The 19,850-nt window shown below is 33.3% G+C and overlaps 1 protein-coding gene across 1 annotated transcript in view; it reads right to left on the reverse strand.

Annotated features, from left to right (window-relative positions):
* spri (Src homology 2 domain-containing protein sprint) overlaps window positions 1-19,850 on the reverse strand; it is a 68,823-nt gene that overhangs the window by 41,018 nt on the left and 7,955 nt on the right. Inside the window, exons 5-14 of the mRNA XM_088243456.1 lie at window positions 18,016-18,266; window positions 15,668-15,912; window positions 13,734-14,093; window positions 12,030-12,605; window positions 9,648-9,855; window positions 8,120-8,571; window positions 6,819-6,960; window positions 5,176-5,328; window positions 3,660-3,837; window positions 820-967 (exon numbers count right to left, since the gene is read on the reverse strand). Coding sequence (XP_088099582.1) covers window positions 820-967; window positions 3,660-3,837; window positions 5,176-5,328; window positions 6,819-6,960; window positions 8,120-8,571; window positions 9,648-9,855; window positions 12,030-12,605; window positions 13,734-14,093; window positions 15,668-15,912; window positions 18,016-18,266 — 2,713 coding nt within the window. The remainder of the gene's footprint in view (window positions 1-819; window positions 968-3,659; window positions 3,838-5,175; window positions 5,329-6,818; window positions 6,961-8,119; window positions 8,572-9,647; window positions 9,856-12,029; window positions 12,606-13,733; window positions 14,094-15,667; window positions 15,913-18,015; window positions 18,267-19,850) is intronic.

Raw genomic sequence — 19,850 nt, forward strand, 5'->3', positions numbered from 1 at the left:
CCTGACAAAGAGACGGGTACGTCTCGAAACCGGTGGACAAAGAAAAGTCGGTAGGTTGTTATATATAAATATTTAATAACATTTTATCATAATGTTGTTCATCTTCATATGACTATAACATCAAGTCAACAAAATTGCTGCTTCAAAATAAAATGGCCTTATTAGAAAATTTCCTATCTTCTATTTGGGTAATGTCTAAAACTTTCAAGATTTATGAGAAATACTGGCCAAAATGCAGATTCACGATATTGGCATTGACCCAATAATAATAAATTATATGCCAATTAATTATCTCTTATAGTTATTATGAAATTAATAACGATAACATTTGTCTGACGCTTAACTTATAAAACATTTACAGCAATTAATAACTTTTACTTACATTTTTGAGAAAAATTAGAAGCATTCATTTTTACTAATAATTATAGAAAGGTATTTATACTAAAACTGCAATATAATTTATTGAGTAATTTTGATGTACTAATTTTTTGTAAGTTTTGAATATTCATAACTAGTATTATGAAACAGTTTTAAAAAAAGGAAAAAAAATGGTTTTTTTTTTTGGCAAAAAAATTAGTTTCATTCAATTAGTTTCATTCAAAGTTTCATTCAATACAATTCAATTCACTATTAGAAATAGTAATCAAGTAGGAGTAGAGTGGGATTCGAACCTCAGACCTCTGAAACGTGAGTCCCCACAACACTAGCCACGGGACTAAAATCTGTATCAACTATTTGAATGTTATTTTTTGTGTTTTATTTGGATAATTGCTTATATTATTAAGGTAAGAAAATATTATAAAACAGTCATTGATATACCTGTGAGCTTACAGCTAGCCTCGCCTCTACATTGTCATAACTGGACATCCTATATCCTTTTGTATCCTCTAAGGGTTCGTGTGTTGCTTCTACTTCTCCTGTTGTTTTGAGCAATGTAGGGTACGGAGAAAGATTCAGCTCGGGGAACCTTTGAATTGAATAAAAAAAATTATCTGAATTTATTATTTAAAAAATTTTCAACTCCGACGCCCTTCATATAAGTCACCAAAAGATTAATCCCACAATCATGCATGCAGCTCCGCTTATTTAAAGGCTATCAACTACTTCAATTTTATCAAGTCACGGTGAAAAGATTGTTAGTACGTAGGTACTATGTTTGACAATATTTACACCTAGAGTTAGCAACACTACTTTTCGTTAATTGGAAAGGACAGCACAAAATATTAGTTCAGTTCATACCCAGAGACATAAGGCTCCCTGGATAATACATAAAATTTAAATTTAATTTACAATCATTCTGCATATTCTCTCAAAGACGACAATTTCACAAATATCTGTCACTATATTATGGGGCTTTTGAAGAGAATTATAATGTGTTTAGAGCATCACCTTCCTGCACGCCAGTTCTGACTAGTTTTATTGTATCATATGCTCTAATGAAAAGGCTAGCCGCATATGGAGGCTTACTTCATTGGCCCATTATTATCACCCAATAGTGAAATAGGACTAAGCATGCAAGAAATCTTATTGTGCGATTGAAAATACGGATTTTACTGAAGTAGCGTGTGTTTGTGCCCTTGTTCTCAAAAACATACTGGGTGCATCCGCTATTACATAAGTGCATAAATAGTGAAAGGGCAATTTGTCCAGTCCTACAAAGATTTTAGATCACACCCTGCGAAGTTTTTAACTGCACCAGAACACCAGTCAATAGCTTTGATATGTTACATGCAATCACATCACGTACATAACATATCTATGCTAATTTCACCCATTGTACCATGAAACTAGAGGTGCCCCTCACTCGAATACGCTTGGCCAAAACTACCAGACACATGGACGGTCTCTCTTTACCAAAGCATAAATTAAACACCAATTAATTAATACATTGGCCAATCTTGATTGGCTAGCATTTTGTGTCTCCTCACATATCTTAAAATAGGACAATTTCGTTAGTCATCATGCGCGCTTACAATGCAAAATCAATGCTGTAGCTTTGATTGGCTGATCAAGTAAGCTTCCATGCGTGGCTAGCTAGCCTAGCCGTTTTATCTTTTGCATTGGTATGTTACAACAAACAAATTAGGTAGGGGAACATAGTATTTTTGCATCTTACCAGGCTATGTTTCACCATTTATTTATTGAATGACACGCTCACATTAACGGCGGCCTCCGTGGTGTAGTGGTCAAGACGCTTGACTCACGCACGGAAGGTTCCGGGTTCGATTCCCGGTGAGAACACAAAAATTAAAATGTGATTTTTCTCAAGCCTGGGTGCTCTGTGATGTAATTCACCACTGTAATTAGGCCTCCTGGCCTGTTGTGGTGCAAAAAAAAAAAATGTAAATGTAAATGTAACATTACTATTGTGGTAAGAATAATTTTATTACTACCATGGATAACTTGTATAGCGCTATTTTCTTAATCAAGGTGTTTATTTTGTAGTAGGTTCTGTTTGAAATGAATATAACATACCTATTTAAAAACCACTATGTGTACAAAAGATAATTTGTATTCTATGAAAACATACAAAAATTCATGCAAAAAAAAATATTATTTCTAATATTCCTTTCCTTTTACTAACTCTTATAGCTTGCATTGTCCAGATTAAGAACAAACAAAAATCACATAACCAAATTTTACCCATCTTGCCTCATTAAAAACCTTCTAGATATTTTTTAACGTATCAGAAGGAAAAAGTTACTAATGGAATTTATTAAAAAGACATGAATGAACTATGTTGTGTACATAAAACCTCCGAAACGTACAAAATTAGATTTTTCCTTGATTTTTGCCTTGACAGCGACGATATTATAAATAAAGTTTTCCATTAACTGCTCCAATAATCCACCTTTTCATTTCTGTTTTTTATTTTTTGATTCCCTGAGCTTCTGCGGAAAGCCGTTGAAAACTCTCAGTTCTAAGAACATGTGACTTCGCTATCCGTACACCGTTAGGAATTTTCCGTACTCAGAATTGGAAAAATGATGATGAAAGTAGATTAAATGCTGCCGAAATGCGATCCCTCAGGCAAATGTGTGGTAAAACGATGTATAACAGGTGCACAAATGTCGAGATCCGTGAACTGTGTAAGGCTGAGATATGCATTATCGACAGAATCAAGAAAGGGGTGCTGCGTTGGTTTGGACATGTAGAGCGAATGGACAGCGAAAGAACGGCTAAAAGGATCTTGATGCAAATGTTGATGGATGCAGAAAACGAGGAAGGCCGAGAAAGACATGGCACGATCAAGTCCATCAAATACTTGAAGATGGACATGTCAAAAGTAGGAATAATCGGCGTGCGTGCATGAGAAGATGTATGAATGCAGAGGAAGCGAGGTCTGTATGCAGAGATAGAGTGATAGGCGTTCTATCCTCTCATTCCCTACCCCTACAGCGAAACGGCGAGAAGGTTTGTTTTGAATAGATCTTGACGCGAAAACCTCATTTTCATTAGCGTATGCGTATGTTTTGTTTTATCTTTTAAGATTTGAAACAGTGACTTTTAAAAGGGTTTTTTTATCATTACGCTGAACCTTGTTAAAACTTCTTCTGTGGGCGTACGGATGGGCACTTGCAAGAGTACTTTTAAATTGGCTGTGTGTGCAATATTCATTGGATGCAGTTTATTCTTAAAATTTGTAATGGAATAGTTACCTTTGGGCTAGAACCTGATGTATGGTTAGAGTGTCTCCAGTAGAAGGCACAGCACAGTCCAGTCTTGACAACTGTTCAGCCAATGAGGGGAACGCACCTCCCACTAAGTTAGAGCTACCATTCACAGCCTCCTCTCGACATCTGCTGTCTTGGATGGGCGTTCCATCACCTTGTTTGCCTAGAATAGAAATACGTACAGAAGACATGAAAAAATAAACGGGCTGAGCGCTGAGCGTCTTATAGATGTTTATATTTATTTTTTGAGGAAGATATAAATGGTGACCATAGAATTAAGAATAGTCCAGAAGGAGCGTAGAATCATATTTGAATACATCGGACTGTGCTAAAAATCCCCCCACTATGCCCTACTTTCGCCGCGCGCATTCGTCATGTCGCCGCGTAATGTTGCACAGTGGGAAACATATAATCATAACACAAATGTAAGGTAAAAAAAACCAATCTGTTAATTTCTCTAAAATTTTATTGTGCATGCGGAAATATTGATTCAACACAACAGAGTATATAAGTAAAGGCTCATTTAATAAGAGTAGATTATTGAACTTTGAACTTAAAATATAAAACAAATTATATTTTACATACAACGGATACATTTATATCATGTTAAATAATATTTGATGTTTTAAAGATAATGTCGGTCAAATGTCCACCACAGAATCCGAGGTCCAATTTTCATTAGATCTCTTGTTAGGTGAGCAAAGTAGGGTAAAAAAAATTACTATCCTGGCAACACTAACGAAATGTCCATTTTCTTTTCTTCGACGTATTATAATGTATTTGCTGCTTACACATTCATTTGCTAATTACGAATAAAATGTGATCCCATCCTATTTCTTTAAGATCATAGCAGTATTTCTACACTTTAAAACGACCCAGCATGGCATAGTTGAATTCGAATCAGAAGTTGCGTACTGAGCGACGTCTACAAAGAAACTAATGGGTCAAAACGTAAAACTACTCTTTTAGAGTAGTTTAGTCGCTTTCTGCTTGATGCTCATATGCGGTTTCTGGACTATTCTTAATTATATGATGGTGACATTAATTTATAATAAATAAAAATTTATTTATTTATTTTCCCATACTTAAAACTACTTTAAAACATTATTATTGATAGTCAAATATAATGGTAAGCTGCGATAATAATCGATTATAAGGATAATTTGCCCCTACTAGATAGTCGACTTTTCACTACTAATGTCTAATAAACTGATGGCAATAGTCATAATTTCCTAAATAAGAGATACAAATGTGTTGAATGATAAATTACCGATTGGCTCCCATGCATACCATGTTCGATTCTCAAGAACTTTTTTTTAAAATGTATTTGTTAAAAAAACTTTTAAATGTGAATTGAAAGTATGCAGTTCAGCAGAGGATTCTTATTTATCTGTCTAATCAAGTGAGGCCAAAACCAGTTGGTTAAAATTCTAATAAAATAAAAAGTTATATGAATTAAAAATAATTATATATTTACTTGAAAAATATTATGGTTACATACTTATGAACTCCCAGCTGGAGTCGACAGTCCACGTTTGATCTTGTTTGACAGGAACAGGTTTTATCCTTGGAGGTTGAACCGCTTTACCGCGAGGCCGACCAGACTTCAATCCCACCAGATTATCAACTGAACTTGATGTATTGGGGGATGATGCTATAAACAAACACAAACATTAAAACAAATGCACCTTTATTATCTTCATAACTACTGCAATACGAAACATTGAAAGATTTTAATAAAATATGAAATTACTGTTGAATTAACTCGATGTAACATAAACAGTAAATTACATTTTTACACCACATGCTAAAAGCTGAATTCTCTGAATTCATTAGAATCAAATATGAAATAAATGATAGCTTTTTGTTTTGTTCAATTTTCAAATTTAGATTTTTTTTCAATATTATGTATTGACGGGGTAAGTTGAGATATAAAAATGCAGTAGGTGCCTACATTATTTAAAACTATGAAAAAAAAAAATATTTGAGAAGGTGACATTTTTCAATTGTTTGATTTCATCAGAGACCTATATTGAACTGTAAAAAAATTATATTCCTACCTAATATTTAATATTAATTTAAACGACCCATAAATATTGTAAACAAACACAGTTGTTTCAAAAAATTCTCCAGAACTATATAATATGTATATGTCACCCCCAAATAGTTAAATCGGCCACTCAATCGGCGGCATTCAGTTAAATGGCTAAGGGACGCTTAGCCAAAATGATAAAAGCAACATTTAATAAAAGTGCTGAACGTTGCTTAGCCTCTTTAATTTGAATACAAAAAAAACAATCGTGAAGTAAGTATGTGAAGTAAGGTTAGGTAAGGATAGGTAAACTTAATGAGTTAAGTAAAAATATTTTTTTTTAAAATTATTAGACTTAACCCAACCTATCTTAACCTAACTCGGTGGTTTTTGGTTTGGCCAATTCCAAAGGACTAGCTTTCAGTCATTTAACACGCCGAAATTTATGTTATCTTAATGCTTTCATCAAACGGCCTAGCCATATAATTGAATACCGCCATTTTATAAAGAGCCCAGCTGCCCAATTTAGTGGCTGATTTCATTTTTGGCGGCGACATATACACTACATTTTCTACATCTTACAATATTTTGGAAGAGCGTATTAAGCTCTCAAGGACAAAAACCACTTCCAAGAAAGGAGTTAAGGACTGGATTTACCTTAGTGGGAGGGATTTGAGTAGGAAACTACTTGATGATTATACGAATGTTTGAGTTTACTGTTTACCATATTGATGTGCCATATATATGTTTTTTTAAAATTATTTTTTATGTTTCTGATCCTATATTTGTGGTGATATACTCATGTGTCTGTGTCAACTAATTGCTCGTCCCATCCTCAACAAAGCTTTAAGTCCCATGGAGTTGGGACTTATCTCTTAAATAATGTACAATAAACTTATGTATGTAAATAAAAAATTTAAAAAAATCTTGGTTTCAAGGCATAAAAAAAAGGATGCTTAAATAATTATACGTAGTTCATTAACTTAAAATGAGATTTAAATTATGTAAAGCTGACAAAATATCAATATTTGTTAGGCCAGAGTTTTGCAAATAATGAATTGCCACCGCTCCTAATATTTTTGTCAGCAATATAAAGGAGAAAATGTACTCACGTGACAGTTCCTCGATGCTATGCATATCTCGCAATGGCAAGTATGGATGTCCATGAGTTGGTGGCTCACTATATCTCTGAGATGGACCAATCCCTGGCATTCCACGTACAACTCTTCTCCGTTGTACCAAAGGAGCAACCGCCTAAAAGCACACAACAAAAGTAGAAAAAACTAACTTCAGCCATTAGAAATTTTTCCAGAAAACACAGAATTGACTCTGGAAACTTGATGTGACATTATTAAAAATGCTGGTGCAAATAATGATTAACATGTTTCGTAAACCGACAATGAACATTCTAGGAAGTTGAGTAAAATGAGGTCAGATAATTTTTGCACAATCAGCTGAAACAATAAATGTTTTATATGTCAATGTGTGAATGCAAACAGGTATTTTTAATGAGAAAAAGCTTTACAAGCAGTTATTTATTCACTGTTTCCTTTGCCGAGAAGCACAGAAATTTGATTAACCAATTGTTAAACACTTCTGTATCTTCATTTCTAGACTAAAAGAAAATTAAATGACCTTTTATACATGTATACAATCTTAACGGTATATTAAAAACCTCTCACTGTTAAGAGTAATATCAAAATAAGTGTTCTAATGGCCATAATTTTAGGAACCCAAAAATGTTTCACATAGATTTGTTCAATAATAATGTATGTTTTTTAAATCCGATCTCAGGAATGTACAGATCATAGAATAGTATTGAAATTACGGATGTTGACATTATTGACAGCAGAGTGTTGAGGTTTGAGTAATGTAAATAAAAAAAATATTTTTAATAGATTATCAAACTAAGCCAAAATATTAATATTTTTATATAATCACATTATCATTGTTACGATTTTCTAAAGTTTTATCAGTTTTCAATTACTCCGGATGTGACGCCACTAGTTCTCTTTGGAGAGTTTTCCTGATTGGTGAGTTGGCTTCCGGAAACTGAAAATCTATCACAACTATCATCGGTTGATTCGGAAGAACTAGTGAGGTTGGTCAAAGTAGTCCGTTTTTATTAAAATCATTTTCATACATTTTTGAGAAACTGCAGTATACAATTGAATAATTTAATTTTTACCGCGTGTAAGAAAAAATAATATATCCAATTTCACTGAACTTCCTCACTATCAACATTATTAATTTTCTTAAACACATGGAAGTACATTATTTTATATTTTTATCTGTTTTTAAAAAGTTTGTTTTTGATGAAAAAGTTGTAATATCTTGTTTTTGTAGTAATTCTTTTTTTTTTTAAATAATATTTTTCATTGTTAGTAACCCAAATAATTAAAATTCTACATACTTCTTTGATTGCATCTACGGGATCGGCATAGAAAGGGCTGTTTTGTTTATCAGGCAGTAAGTCTTCATCTGTACTGTTGCAAAAATCACTAGTCAACAGCAAACACTCGTCGGTGATAATATTTTTATTAAGATTCTCTCTCTCTATTTCCTCGTCCGTCTGGACAATTACTTCGAATTCATTTTGTTTCAGTCTTTCAATTGTATCGTTGGTCATCTGTTCATTTGCATTTTTGAGAAGGTTTAATTTATCAGGACGTTTAGGCACTGGTTCTCCTTTGCTGTTAGTAGTGGCGATGATGATGTTGACTTGTTCCGTCGATCCTTGGGAAAGTTTTTGCTGAGCAGCCAACTTTAGGGCCATGAATTGATTGTGTTCCTTATCCGAGTCATTGTCGGTCGTTGTAGGTGAACTGGGACTGAGTACGTTGCTATTGAGTGATGTGACTTTAGCTGTAATCAAGAAATTAATGTTTCACCATAGTATAACAATTTATTATATGGGAAGCATAATAAATAGTATTTAGAATAGCTAGATACAAGAGCTAAATTTTTAGAACTTCTTTGACACAAGGACGATACTTTAACATATGAGAAAAGATATATAATATAATGCCAGAACGTGGAAATGTTTTTTCAAGCAAAAGAGAAGAGAGAATGCTTTCTTTAGTGAAATTGGTGGCGGAGAGTTCGGAAGGTTGATGATAGCTGATAAAATGGCCAAAACATATTCTTTTTCGAATTGTAATTTATTTTTTAATTAATTTTTGAAGTTCTTTATTAGTTTTATTATGTAACCACCTTTTTCTAATTACTTACATACATATATTATATATTTACATGAAATTATCACATTAACATAATGTTATTTTGACTGTCTAACTAAGGTAAGATACATTAAATGTTACTATTTGGTTAATACATATTTTTGACTGTCTTTGAACAGGGTTACTAACCATAATAAGATAGTCAAATCATTTTTGTAGTAGTTTTATGTGCATATATTTAGGATAAATAAATAATTCTTAGTTACTAGGAAATTTGCCCCCTCGGGCCTCGTTTTATAGGCCCTCGGTTGAATAGGATCTCAGGCACCTAGAAATTTGGCCTTATCGGGCCTCACAATTTTTTTTGTTCGGAGCAATTAAAATGTAATAAAAAATAATCTTTTACTTAAAATTGTGCTATGGAAACCTCAGAAAACATATGGATAAAATTAAGAATCTGTAATTTAAAATAATAACAGTTAGTTGTAAGCAACTGAAAGTATTTTAGGGAGAAAGTAAGAAATCTGGAATCAGCAAATAAAAGTTGATACTGGAAGAATACATACAAAAAACGGACCATTTAAATATGTGACATAATTGTGGACAATAACAGGGCCTGCGTTAATAAGAGGGTTAATGATATAGATATTGCTGATAGTAAATAATAATAACGCAGAATGTAATTTTTTCTCAGTATTCTATCCGAGAAAGAAACGCCGATTCAATTTGTTAGAATAATTATGGAATATGAATGTAACTCACGCAGAGTATCTGGTAGAAGGTCTGGTCTCTTGCTTATAAGCATTCCACTTCCCAAGGCATCTCTGTTTGGTCTGAAGGTTGACCTGTTGGTAGCGGTACCAGTCTGAGGGGCCCCATGTTCTGGTCCCCAAATGTCTTCGTAATCGGACACCTTGTCTCCGAGAGAACTCCGATAGTAGACTCCGGGGGACTCCAAAATATCACTCTCCTACAATGACAAACATTTTCTTTTGAAACTAAAATAAAGACAACATATCGTAATCTTAGTGGTGAAAAGCACTGAGCCACAATATCGTAGTTGAAATAAAAATAACTTATAAAAATAAATAAAACAACTTTGTTTTTAACCACTAATTTTTATTTTTCACCGACCGGTTTCAAAGCAAACAAGGTTCTTTGTCAAGGTTTACGTAACTAATGAATTGATTCCTTTTTATTTTATTTCCATCATGTTCACTAAATACTACACGTGGACCCAATAAATCAAGTGTTTAGACAACTTAATTTAAATCTTAGAAATTAAAAAAGCGATTCATAATAAAAAAAACAATAATTAATAACGAAATAAAAAATATTTCTTTTAGTCCTCTTCTGTCTTACTTCGAAAATAATGATATCAGATTACCACCCGTGTAAGGAAAAAAAACACTTGATTTATTGGGTCCACATGTAGTATTTAGTGAACATGATAGAAATAAAATAAAAAGGAATCAATTCATTAGTTACGTAAACCTTGACAAAGAAGCTTGCTTGCTTTGAAACCGGTCGGTGAAAAATAAAAATTAGTGGTTAAAAACAAAGTTGTTTTATTTATTTTATTATAATGAATAACCACAAAGTTAGTACCTTAAATATAAACTTTATAAAAAATAACTTAGGTTGACTGTAAAACAAAAAATACATATTTTCGCTGTAATAACAGCATTTATTTAGCTAGGTATATGAAACCTGTAGTTAATTAATGATAAGATATATCACAAATTTCAGAAGAAAAAGTTCCTTACATAATAAATTATTATGTACATATTAGTTATTTTTTACTTGGGTGTTTTCATCACTGAAATGGCAATACGGTTGTTTTTATGATGGTTTATATAACACAGCTTCATTTGTTTTACAGGAGTTTTGATGTTAAACACGTGTTTATGATCATAATGATGCAGAAATAACATTTATTCAATTAAAGGGAATGAAAAATGAGGATTTTCAGTGCTACGGGAAATGTTTTCTTACGCATGGTAACAATAATTAGAGCATTAAATTGTTCGGCGAAGTTTCTTGAAATTGTATGAAAAAATTAACAAAAATCAACTACTTTAAGTGACGTCACATGTTCTTCTAAATCAACCAATTATAGATTTCCGGTTTCTAGGAAGTCAACACACCAAAGAGAGCTAGTCACACGCGGAGTATTGAAAAATTTACAAAACTTTAAAAAAATCACAGCAATAACAATAGAGTCGGGTTGTGGTCCCGTGGCTAGCGTTGTGGACTCACGGGATCAGAGGTCCGAGGTTCGAGCCCCACTCTACCTCTAATAGTGAGTTATTTACAACTCGTTGAAAATTGAAATATTTGGGCAAATTATAAGAGTGCTAATATATATTTTTTTATAAAAAATAAATAAAAAAAATTATGATATTTTGAGTTTGTCCAAATTTTTGTAGACAAGGACTGGATTCAATTCCCTGGGGAGCTGTTTATATTAACATATTACAGCAGAGATGAAGAACATTTGAGAGAAGGTAATATAGAAGTTGTGTAATGTAGAAATAATGTTAATAAATCCACCTGGTCCATGAAGAAGTATAGAAATTTAAAAAATAAGATTTTCAGGCGTTGCCTAGTATGTAGGTGAAAAAATACTATTAGATAAATCTCACCCGCATAAATAAAGGTTTCAGCTCTTCAACTTTACAAACATCAACAGATGAAAGAATTGAAGGAATATAGATATTAAAATATGGGCAAAATGGTGATTGTTACACAGTGTGTAAAGTGGCAACTTAAACCAGCTATCGACAGGTCATAAGCCCTGTAGATGCCTAGACTTCTATATTACTTTCTTTTAAATGTTCTTCATCTCTATTGTAATATATGATAATATGCTACATAGAAATATTTTTTTTGGCTTAGTTCGATAGTTTATTAACAAATAAAAAAAATCACTGATCTTTCTCATTGTATTTTTAATAATAGATATGTATTTCCATAAGGCTTTACTTTATGAATAGAGTAGAAAAATAAAATATATATTAAAAATTGAAGTGGATGGTTGATTAAATTAGCAAAACTTGTTAGTTTACCAAACACATCACAAAATTAGAACATGCGAGGAGATAACATATGAAAATAACTAACACATCTCGTCATAACACTGACCTGATAGTGTCTGGATTCCTTTCTGTGGGAATGTTTGCTCTTTCTGGATCTTCCTGACGTAGTGGTACTGACAGTATTTGTATTTGGGGATAAAATTCTAGAGTCTCTCTCCTTTCCCATTAAAGGAGAATTAAAAGCGGAATTATTTGTGAAACTGGTTTGGTTGGAGACGGGAGAGAAAACAGAACTTTTCCCCGATATCGGAGAACTTCGGCTCATTGGAGAAAATAGTTCACTCTTATTCAAAGCGGGACTCGTAACTTGACTTGGAGAGAACATTCCGCTCTTCGACGAGATGGTCGCATTCGAGAGTGGAGAATTTATTTGACTAGGAGAAAATATTCCACTTGTGACTGAGTTTGAACCATTCGGTGAAGCGACTTGATTTGTAGGGGAAAACACCCCCTTTGAATTGAAACTGCTTAATATAGGCTCTGGAGAAAACGGAGTCGTTTGAGGACTCGGAGAAATCAATGGCGCCGATAGTTCTTGATTCTGTCGTCTTCTTAAACTACTTTGGAGTGGAGAAGGTACGATGTTAATACACTCGCCTTCTGGAGACAGCCTCTTGGATGTCTGAAAAGGGGATTTAATTTTACAATCACACGGCACAACTATCAATGGTTAATAAAGACAACAAGAGTACTCAATTAGTTCTAATTAATTGTCGGTTAGATAGTTAATCCCAAAATTATACACAATAAGATGCTGTTAAATTGTTTTATTAAATTGAATATTTCATCTCACATTAAAATTTTGATCTGAAATTTAAATAAATGTCGATACTAATAAAACCAGTTTTTCTACTGACATTTCTTGGTGGAACTGCATTTCAATTATCATTATTAAAAATAAATATGTAGGTTTATGGCACTTTTGTTTATAATTTTAACCAGCGACCGGGTTTGGGTTTCGTCGTGAGACTAAACAAATTTCTACGTTATACACAAGTGCAAGCAGGGGTTGTAAAAACATGATTTTATATAATTATGAGAATAAGAGAGTTTTTTAAATTTAAACTCTTTCATTCCCATAATACATACAATGCAAATTTTATTAGTCTCCCACCAGTCTAACGATGTCGGTCACGACGAAACCCGTGTGAGACTAAACAAATTTCTACGTTATACACAAGTGCAAGCAGGGGTTGTAAAAACATGATTTTATATAATTATGAGAATAAGAGAGTTTTTTGAATTTAAACTCTTTCATTCCCATAATACATACAATGCAAATTTTATTAGTCTCCCACCAGTCTAACGATGTCGGTCACGACGAAACCCGGTCACTGGTAAAAATTACAAAAAAAGTGGAATAAAACAACATAAGTATTTTTGTTATTATAATTAAAATGTCAATACGTTAAACAGAAAAATGAGATCATTTCAGATAAAGTGAACTAACTGACAAAATATACAAACTTTTGTATCGGATGTTTTAAGCCTGTGAGCTATTTTCGTAATTTAAACATGGTTGTTTTGTACATCAATAATCAGGAAAAAAATAATTTTGGATTATACTGGTTACAAAAATGTTGTGTAAGCAATGAGTTTACTTCACCTTTAAAATATCAGTTGTAATATTTTTAGTAAAACTATTACACGTGGAATATACAATAATTGTATTATATGATAAATTATTAATATTAAATATTGATGCATGCTGTTTATTCCCCATACAAATAAATGGTAATGAGATAATCACCTGTCCAAGATGACTAGATACGCTGTTATGTCCATCGTCAAAGCTGTTATTGTTGTTAGTGGAACTGTCACTTTTGACGCTCTCATTATTAGGAGATAGAAGGTCCTCAAGAGGTGGATTGTTTTGGTTATGTACACTAAATGTCACAGTTGTGGTAACTGTTATATTTGCCCCCGCAGACATCTGGGTCTTACCCCCCGTCGGACTGAATGCTTGTATTTCGTTACATGGGGTGTTATTGTTATTGAAAGGTGGTTTGGCCCACCGTGGAGGTGGTGGTGGAGGAAGATTTTTGCCACTTTGAGAAGAAAGAAGAGGGGTTTGAGGAAAGCCAGAACTTGACTGATGTGTTATGTGAGCCTGGAAGCAACAAAGCAGCGTTAAAACATCAAAAGATAACATTAAAAGCGAAGTTTGCACTGACGCGATGTGAAAGAAGAAATATTGATAAAAGATTATTCATACAACATGGAACATGCGATAAACAGATTAAAGTAATGTTTATTATGTACAAAAAAACTAATAATTATTGAACTCAAAATTTGATTAGATCCTTGTATTTTGCTAGTTTGTTGGAAAGCAAGTGCCATGGTATTAAACAAGGTGCTTGAATGTTTTATATGATCATTGATCATGCTTAGTTGTTAGTAGGTTACATGAAATCTTTTGAAATAGGTACTAACCTATTACTATTTACTATTTTAAACTTGGAATTAATCATTTGTTTTTGAACTACGATTATTTCTTAAAAACATTAAATATGTTAAAACTTAACGATCGAAGAAAAATTTTAGACTTATTAAACTTATTCAGAATTGTAAATTCAATATAGGCTTGCCCAGAACTGTTATCTCTCATCAACTTCAGGGTGCCTGGAAGTGTATGATGAATATGTTAAAATATAAAAAAATAGCAGCTGTTTTTTTTAACTAATTTAATCGCTAAATGATTAATTAAATTGATAAATTAAAATGAATAATTAATTTAAATGACTAAATAATGACTTTATATTTTTTTTACGTTTGCCTAATAAAACTATCTAATTTTTTAAATAATACAGTCAGCAAAATATTTTTTTGTGGTAAAACGTAACATAATATAAAAATTATCTTATATTTGTTATGATAATATATTTTTCGCGGTTTGGCAAAATTACGCGGCCACGTATTACGTTTCCTCGCCATACGTGTACGCAACGTTTGTTATAGACGCGCTCGGCGGGCATGACGCGTGACGTCAAAGTGATGTGACGCCAACTGCGAGCTGTTTTGCATGTGTTGGTTTCACACCCAAAAATCATGAATAAAATATTTAACATATTTTCAATGTAATTCCCGATTTGTGAGAATACCCTATTCGTGCAATGAAGAAGTTCAGTGGTACAGGAAATTTGATATTAAAAATGTTTTCTTACACGCGGTAAAAATTAAAGCATTTAATTTTACAGGTTTCTCTAAACTGTGTGAAAAAATGTATAAAAATTAACTATTTTAAATAAAATCACTAGTTCTTTTGAATCAACCATGATGGAGTGTTTTGATGGATTTCCGATTTCCGGGAAGCCAACCCACCAATCAGGACAACTCACAGAAGACAACTAGTGACGTCAGGCGCGGAGTAATTTAAAAATTACAAAACTTTCAAAAATCGTAGCGATGATTAAATGACAACAAATAAAAAAAATAATTTAAAAAATTGAACTTCTTCATTGGCTTTGATTTTATGGGTACTTCAAATAAGCAATATCATTTGAAAATTCAGTTTAGCATAAAATTTTCATATCCAATTATCATAAAGGAAGTCATCTAGTTAAGGAATTCAGTGTTATGGATAGCGCACTAAAAAATATCCAAGAATATGTGCAAAAATATATCAAACAAAAATAAGCGGGTAAGTTAATTTTTAAAGCAATTATTAACAAAATGCCGTCTTACCGTGCTTGACAGGAGATTGAGAGTGTTAGGCGGTGTGGGTCTCGGAGCTCGGACGAAAGCACTTCCATCGTTGTGGGCGGATCCCATGACCCGGGACACGGACAGATTCGGTGGTGAAGAGTTTCCTTTGAAGGTCGACATGACACACCCTCCTGTCTGATTGCCGCATGAGTTGTCCACAGGAGTGAGGTTAAGTACAATGTTTGAATCGCCGCCATCTGCCAAGTGAGGCGTCCTTGGAACACCTTTGGAAGGAAAGGAATCACAAATTACAAGCTGGTCAGTTTGAAATTCAAATAGCCAATTTTAATAGACATTTGAGTGTTTTATCCATAGAATTAAGAATAGTCCAGAAGCCACATACGCGCATCAAACAGAGGACGACTAAACTACTCTCAAAAGAGTAGGTTTACGTTTTGACCCATTAGTTTCTTTGTAAACGTCGCTCAGTACGCAACTCCCGATTTAAATTCAACTATGCCGTGTTGTGTCGTTTTAAAGTGTAGAAATACTGCTGGTTTCTTGAAGAAACAGGATGGTATCACATTTCAAGTGTAATTAGCAAATGCATATGTAAGTAGCACATGCATTACTTAAAAATTGAATTATTCTTCCATCTGCCAGATTGCCAAAGAAAACAAAATGGACATTTCTTAAGTGTTGCTAGGGTAGTATTTTTTTTTACCCTACTTTGCTCATCTAATCAGAGAACTAATGAAAATTGGACCACGGATTAAAACAACGCCGTGGTGGACATTTGACCGACATTATCTTTAAAACATAAAATATTATTTAACATGATACAAAAATATCCGTTTTATGTAAAAAAAATAATTGTTTTATATTTTAAGTTCGAAGTTAATGAATTAAATTACTCTTATTAAATGTCCCGTTACTTATCTACTCCGTTGTGTCAATCAATGTTTCCGGGTGCACAATAAAATTTAAGAGAAATTAACTAATTGCTTTTTTTTTACCTTACATTTGTGTTATGATTATATTATTTTCTATCTGGCAACATTACGCGGCGACTTCACGAACGCGTCCGGCGAAAGTGGAGCAAAGCGGGCGGATTTTGGACACAGTCCGATGTACTTAAATGTGATATTTCGCTCCTTCTGGACTGTTCATAATTCTTTGGTTATATCTAATTTTCAATAAAAAAAAAAAAACTATTTTGAATTCTTTTTGTTTATTTCTAATCGTTTAACTAGCAGGTAGGAATATATTTTAGTGTTTATTATATATTTTTTGGTTTCTTCTCAAAATAAAACAATTTGTACACAAAATAATAAAACACAGTTGGAATACCAACACATATTAATTCACTGGTATAAATAGACTTAGAAATTGCATAATACATACTTTATAATGTACTTATTGTAAGTAACTAAAATAATATCATCATCATAATACCCCTGTACACACCTGATGGTGCATAGGGCACTGCATTTGTATACTTAATACAGCGTACATTGATGTTCTTTTTTTTAAAAAGGAATAACCCGATAAGCCTCTAATTTAGAGGCTGGTCAGCAGATGGGAAAGAGGGGATATGGAAGGAGGTAATGAAAAATTCACCACAGCACCCAGACCAATTGAGGAAAAAATCTTTCATGGATTTTTTTTTCTTGCAAGTGGCGGGAATTGAACCCGCGACGCCAGTTTCACAGTCAGCCGTCTAACCAACTGCGCCACGACGCCTGTCTACATGCAGCTTAAGTGATTAGTCTAATACGTACGGTAGGCATCCAGGGAACATGAAATATTGCAGACCTTCTAAATTGATACATATTTCATTGACCTTCCCGGGAATCAAACCTGGAACCTCAAGCTTGGTAGGCGAAAGCGCCATCCACTACACCACGAGGCGGACTAATCTCCACTAGATTTAATTTTCAGGATTTTAAATTGAGAGAAGCTATCGAGTAGAAAACGGTCGTCCAAGGTTCTGGTTTTACTTCACACTCAGAACTGTATTCTTCAACCGCCTGGACACGAAATATTTTCTATTCTATTTTTGTTCAAATCTAAATTAATTTAAAAACATTAAATATAGATTTAAGTTTTCTCGCAATGAGGACGTTGATGTCACCGTTAGCGAAATTTATTAATATTCAATGCTAAATCACTTTAATAACGTTCAAATTGTCTTAGGTAGGTAGACACAATACGTAGCATTGGGGAAACTCTCGTAAGGGCGTTGATGTCACCGGTAGCGAAATTTATTCATATTTAATGCTAAACCACCTCAATAAGGTTCAAATTGTCTTAGGTATATACACAATATATATAAATTTTAGAGAAATTGTATTATGTAATAAATTGTAAATTGTAGTTTTGCTTACCTGCACTGAAGCTGCTGAAACTAGAGCTGGTGTCTGATGGAGTCTGTGACATAGGGGTTGGTGCACAGAGCTGATTAGTTGGAACCACCTTACTCTGTCCAGGAGTCTCGGGCATCAATCCATTGGGCTTGGGGTTGGCCATGGGGTATCTCCAGAACTCCTGACCGAGAAGTGCCAAGGATGACAGCTGCTGCCTGTTTTTAGCTTCCCTCAGTGCTCGAGGCAAGACAAGTTGTACAGGAAGCTCGTCACTGAAACAGGCAATTCAAAATATTTCAGACTCTTGTAAGCTTAAGCTTGTGAGATATCTCTACATGAGTGAGTGCAGGTATTATCTTTGGCTCTACCCGACCGAGTTTCTCCAGGATATGGTTGGCTACAACAGTTTAGAGACTAGAAGGAATGTGTATTTGACTACAAATTTTTATCGATTGTTGCGCGGTATGGTCGATAATCCTGAGATTATGAGAAGCATTGGTTTTTATGTTCCTGATAATTACCTAATAACCTGCCGATAGTTATGCCTGTTGGAAGGGCTACAGCTATGCTGAGCAACATCGCTCTGGATGTTGATCTGTTCCATGTATCCATAAGGGTTTTCCGGAGCAGCATTCTCCTACTACTTTGACAGAAGTCTCTTTAATGAATTTTTTTTTCTTGTTATAATATGTAAGCTTTATATTTTAGTTTGTTATGTACATGTTATTTTTTTAAATAAAGTGAATTGAATTTAATTGAAAAAGCAATAACGAATTTTGATCTACACCCGATTTACTGAACATTCTTTATTGGAAAAAGTAAGTTGGTTTGATTATTGGCAAGCAACCGTTTCTAATGTGCTTTTATAAATAATACACTACTATCTTAAACCCGGTATAGAAAGAAAATTTAGAGCAAGTTACACTTTTTGTTCAAATGATTTATTCTGCAGGTTCTATAAAAGAACTTCTAGAACTATTGCCTTTTGAATTATTGAGGATATTGCAAATACTGTAATCGAATGCATGGAGAAGCGTCATATTAAACTTGATGAAATAATTTCAATTTAAACATATGGAGCTAAAATTATGACCGAAGTGAGAACGGCTTTTTTCTATTTTCGAAGCGAAAATTAATCACGAGATACTTTTTTACCATTGCACCATTCATCAAGAGGCGAAAAATTTCAAATGAAATGGATTTGGTGATCAAGATTGTCAACACAATTGTCGTAAAATATCCTATACATCGCTAATAAAATTTTTTTTTACTCGATAACAGAGAGAAAATACGGAGATTTTCACTGCATAATAAGGTTTGTTGGCTTTGAAGAGGAAACAGTTTAACGAAAACAAATTTGGCTCCCTAAAGAAATCTTAATCGTCGTAATGCTGATCTTTGGCTATATTGACTAATGAGTTTACCAACCCCTGGCCTAGTATGTGAAATAAAGTTCAATAAAGGTTTCAGCTCTTTAACTTCACAAAAGTCAACAGATAGTTTAGGAAATGTGGATGTTTAAACGCAGGCAGAATGGCGAAGAATGGCGAATGTTACACAGTATGTAAAGAGGCCACTTAAACCAGCCAATGGCAGTTCATAAGTCCTGTAAATATCTAGACTTCCAGGGCTCCGATTTCAATGGGAAGTTAACATTTATCTTTAATTTTATCTACAAAGTAAAATAAAGTTTTCTGTATGAAAAGCAGAATATCCATATTACTTTTTCTTCTAAACATGTCCAATTATAGGTTACCGACGAAAATACTTAAAATTTTCAGGCAAACGTACTCATTTTCGTACACAAATATCGGTTTTTCTTTATAGGTAGTCGATAGTTCCCATTGTAATCGGGC

Source organism: Micrasema longulum, unplaced genomic scaffold (assembly GCF_059751315.1).
Source record: "Micrasema longulum isolate JH-2025_06_02 unplaced genomic scaffold, ASM5975131v1 h1tg000212l, whole genome shotgun sequence".
NCBI classification, from domain to species: domain Eukaryota; kingdom Metazoa; phylum Arthropoda; class Insecta; order Trichoptera; family Brachycentridae; genus Micrasema; species Micrasema longulum.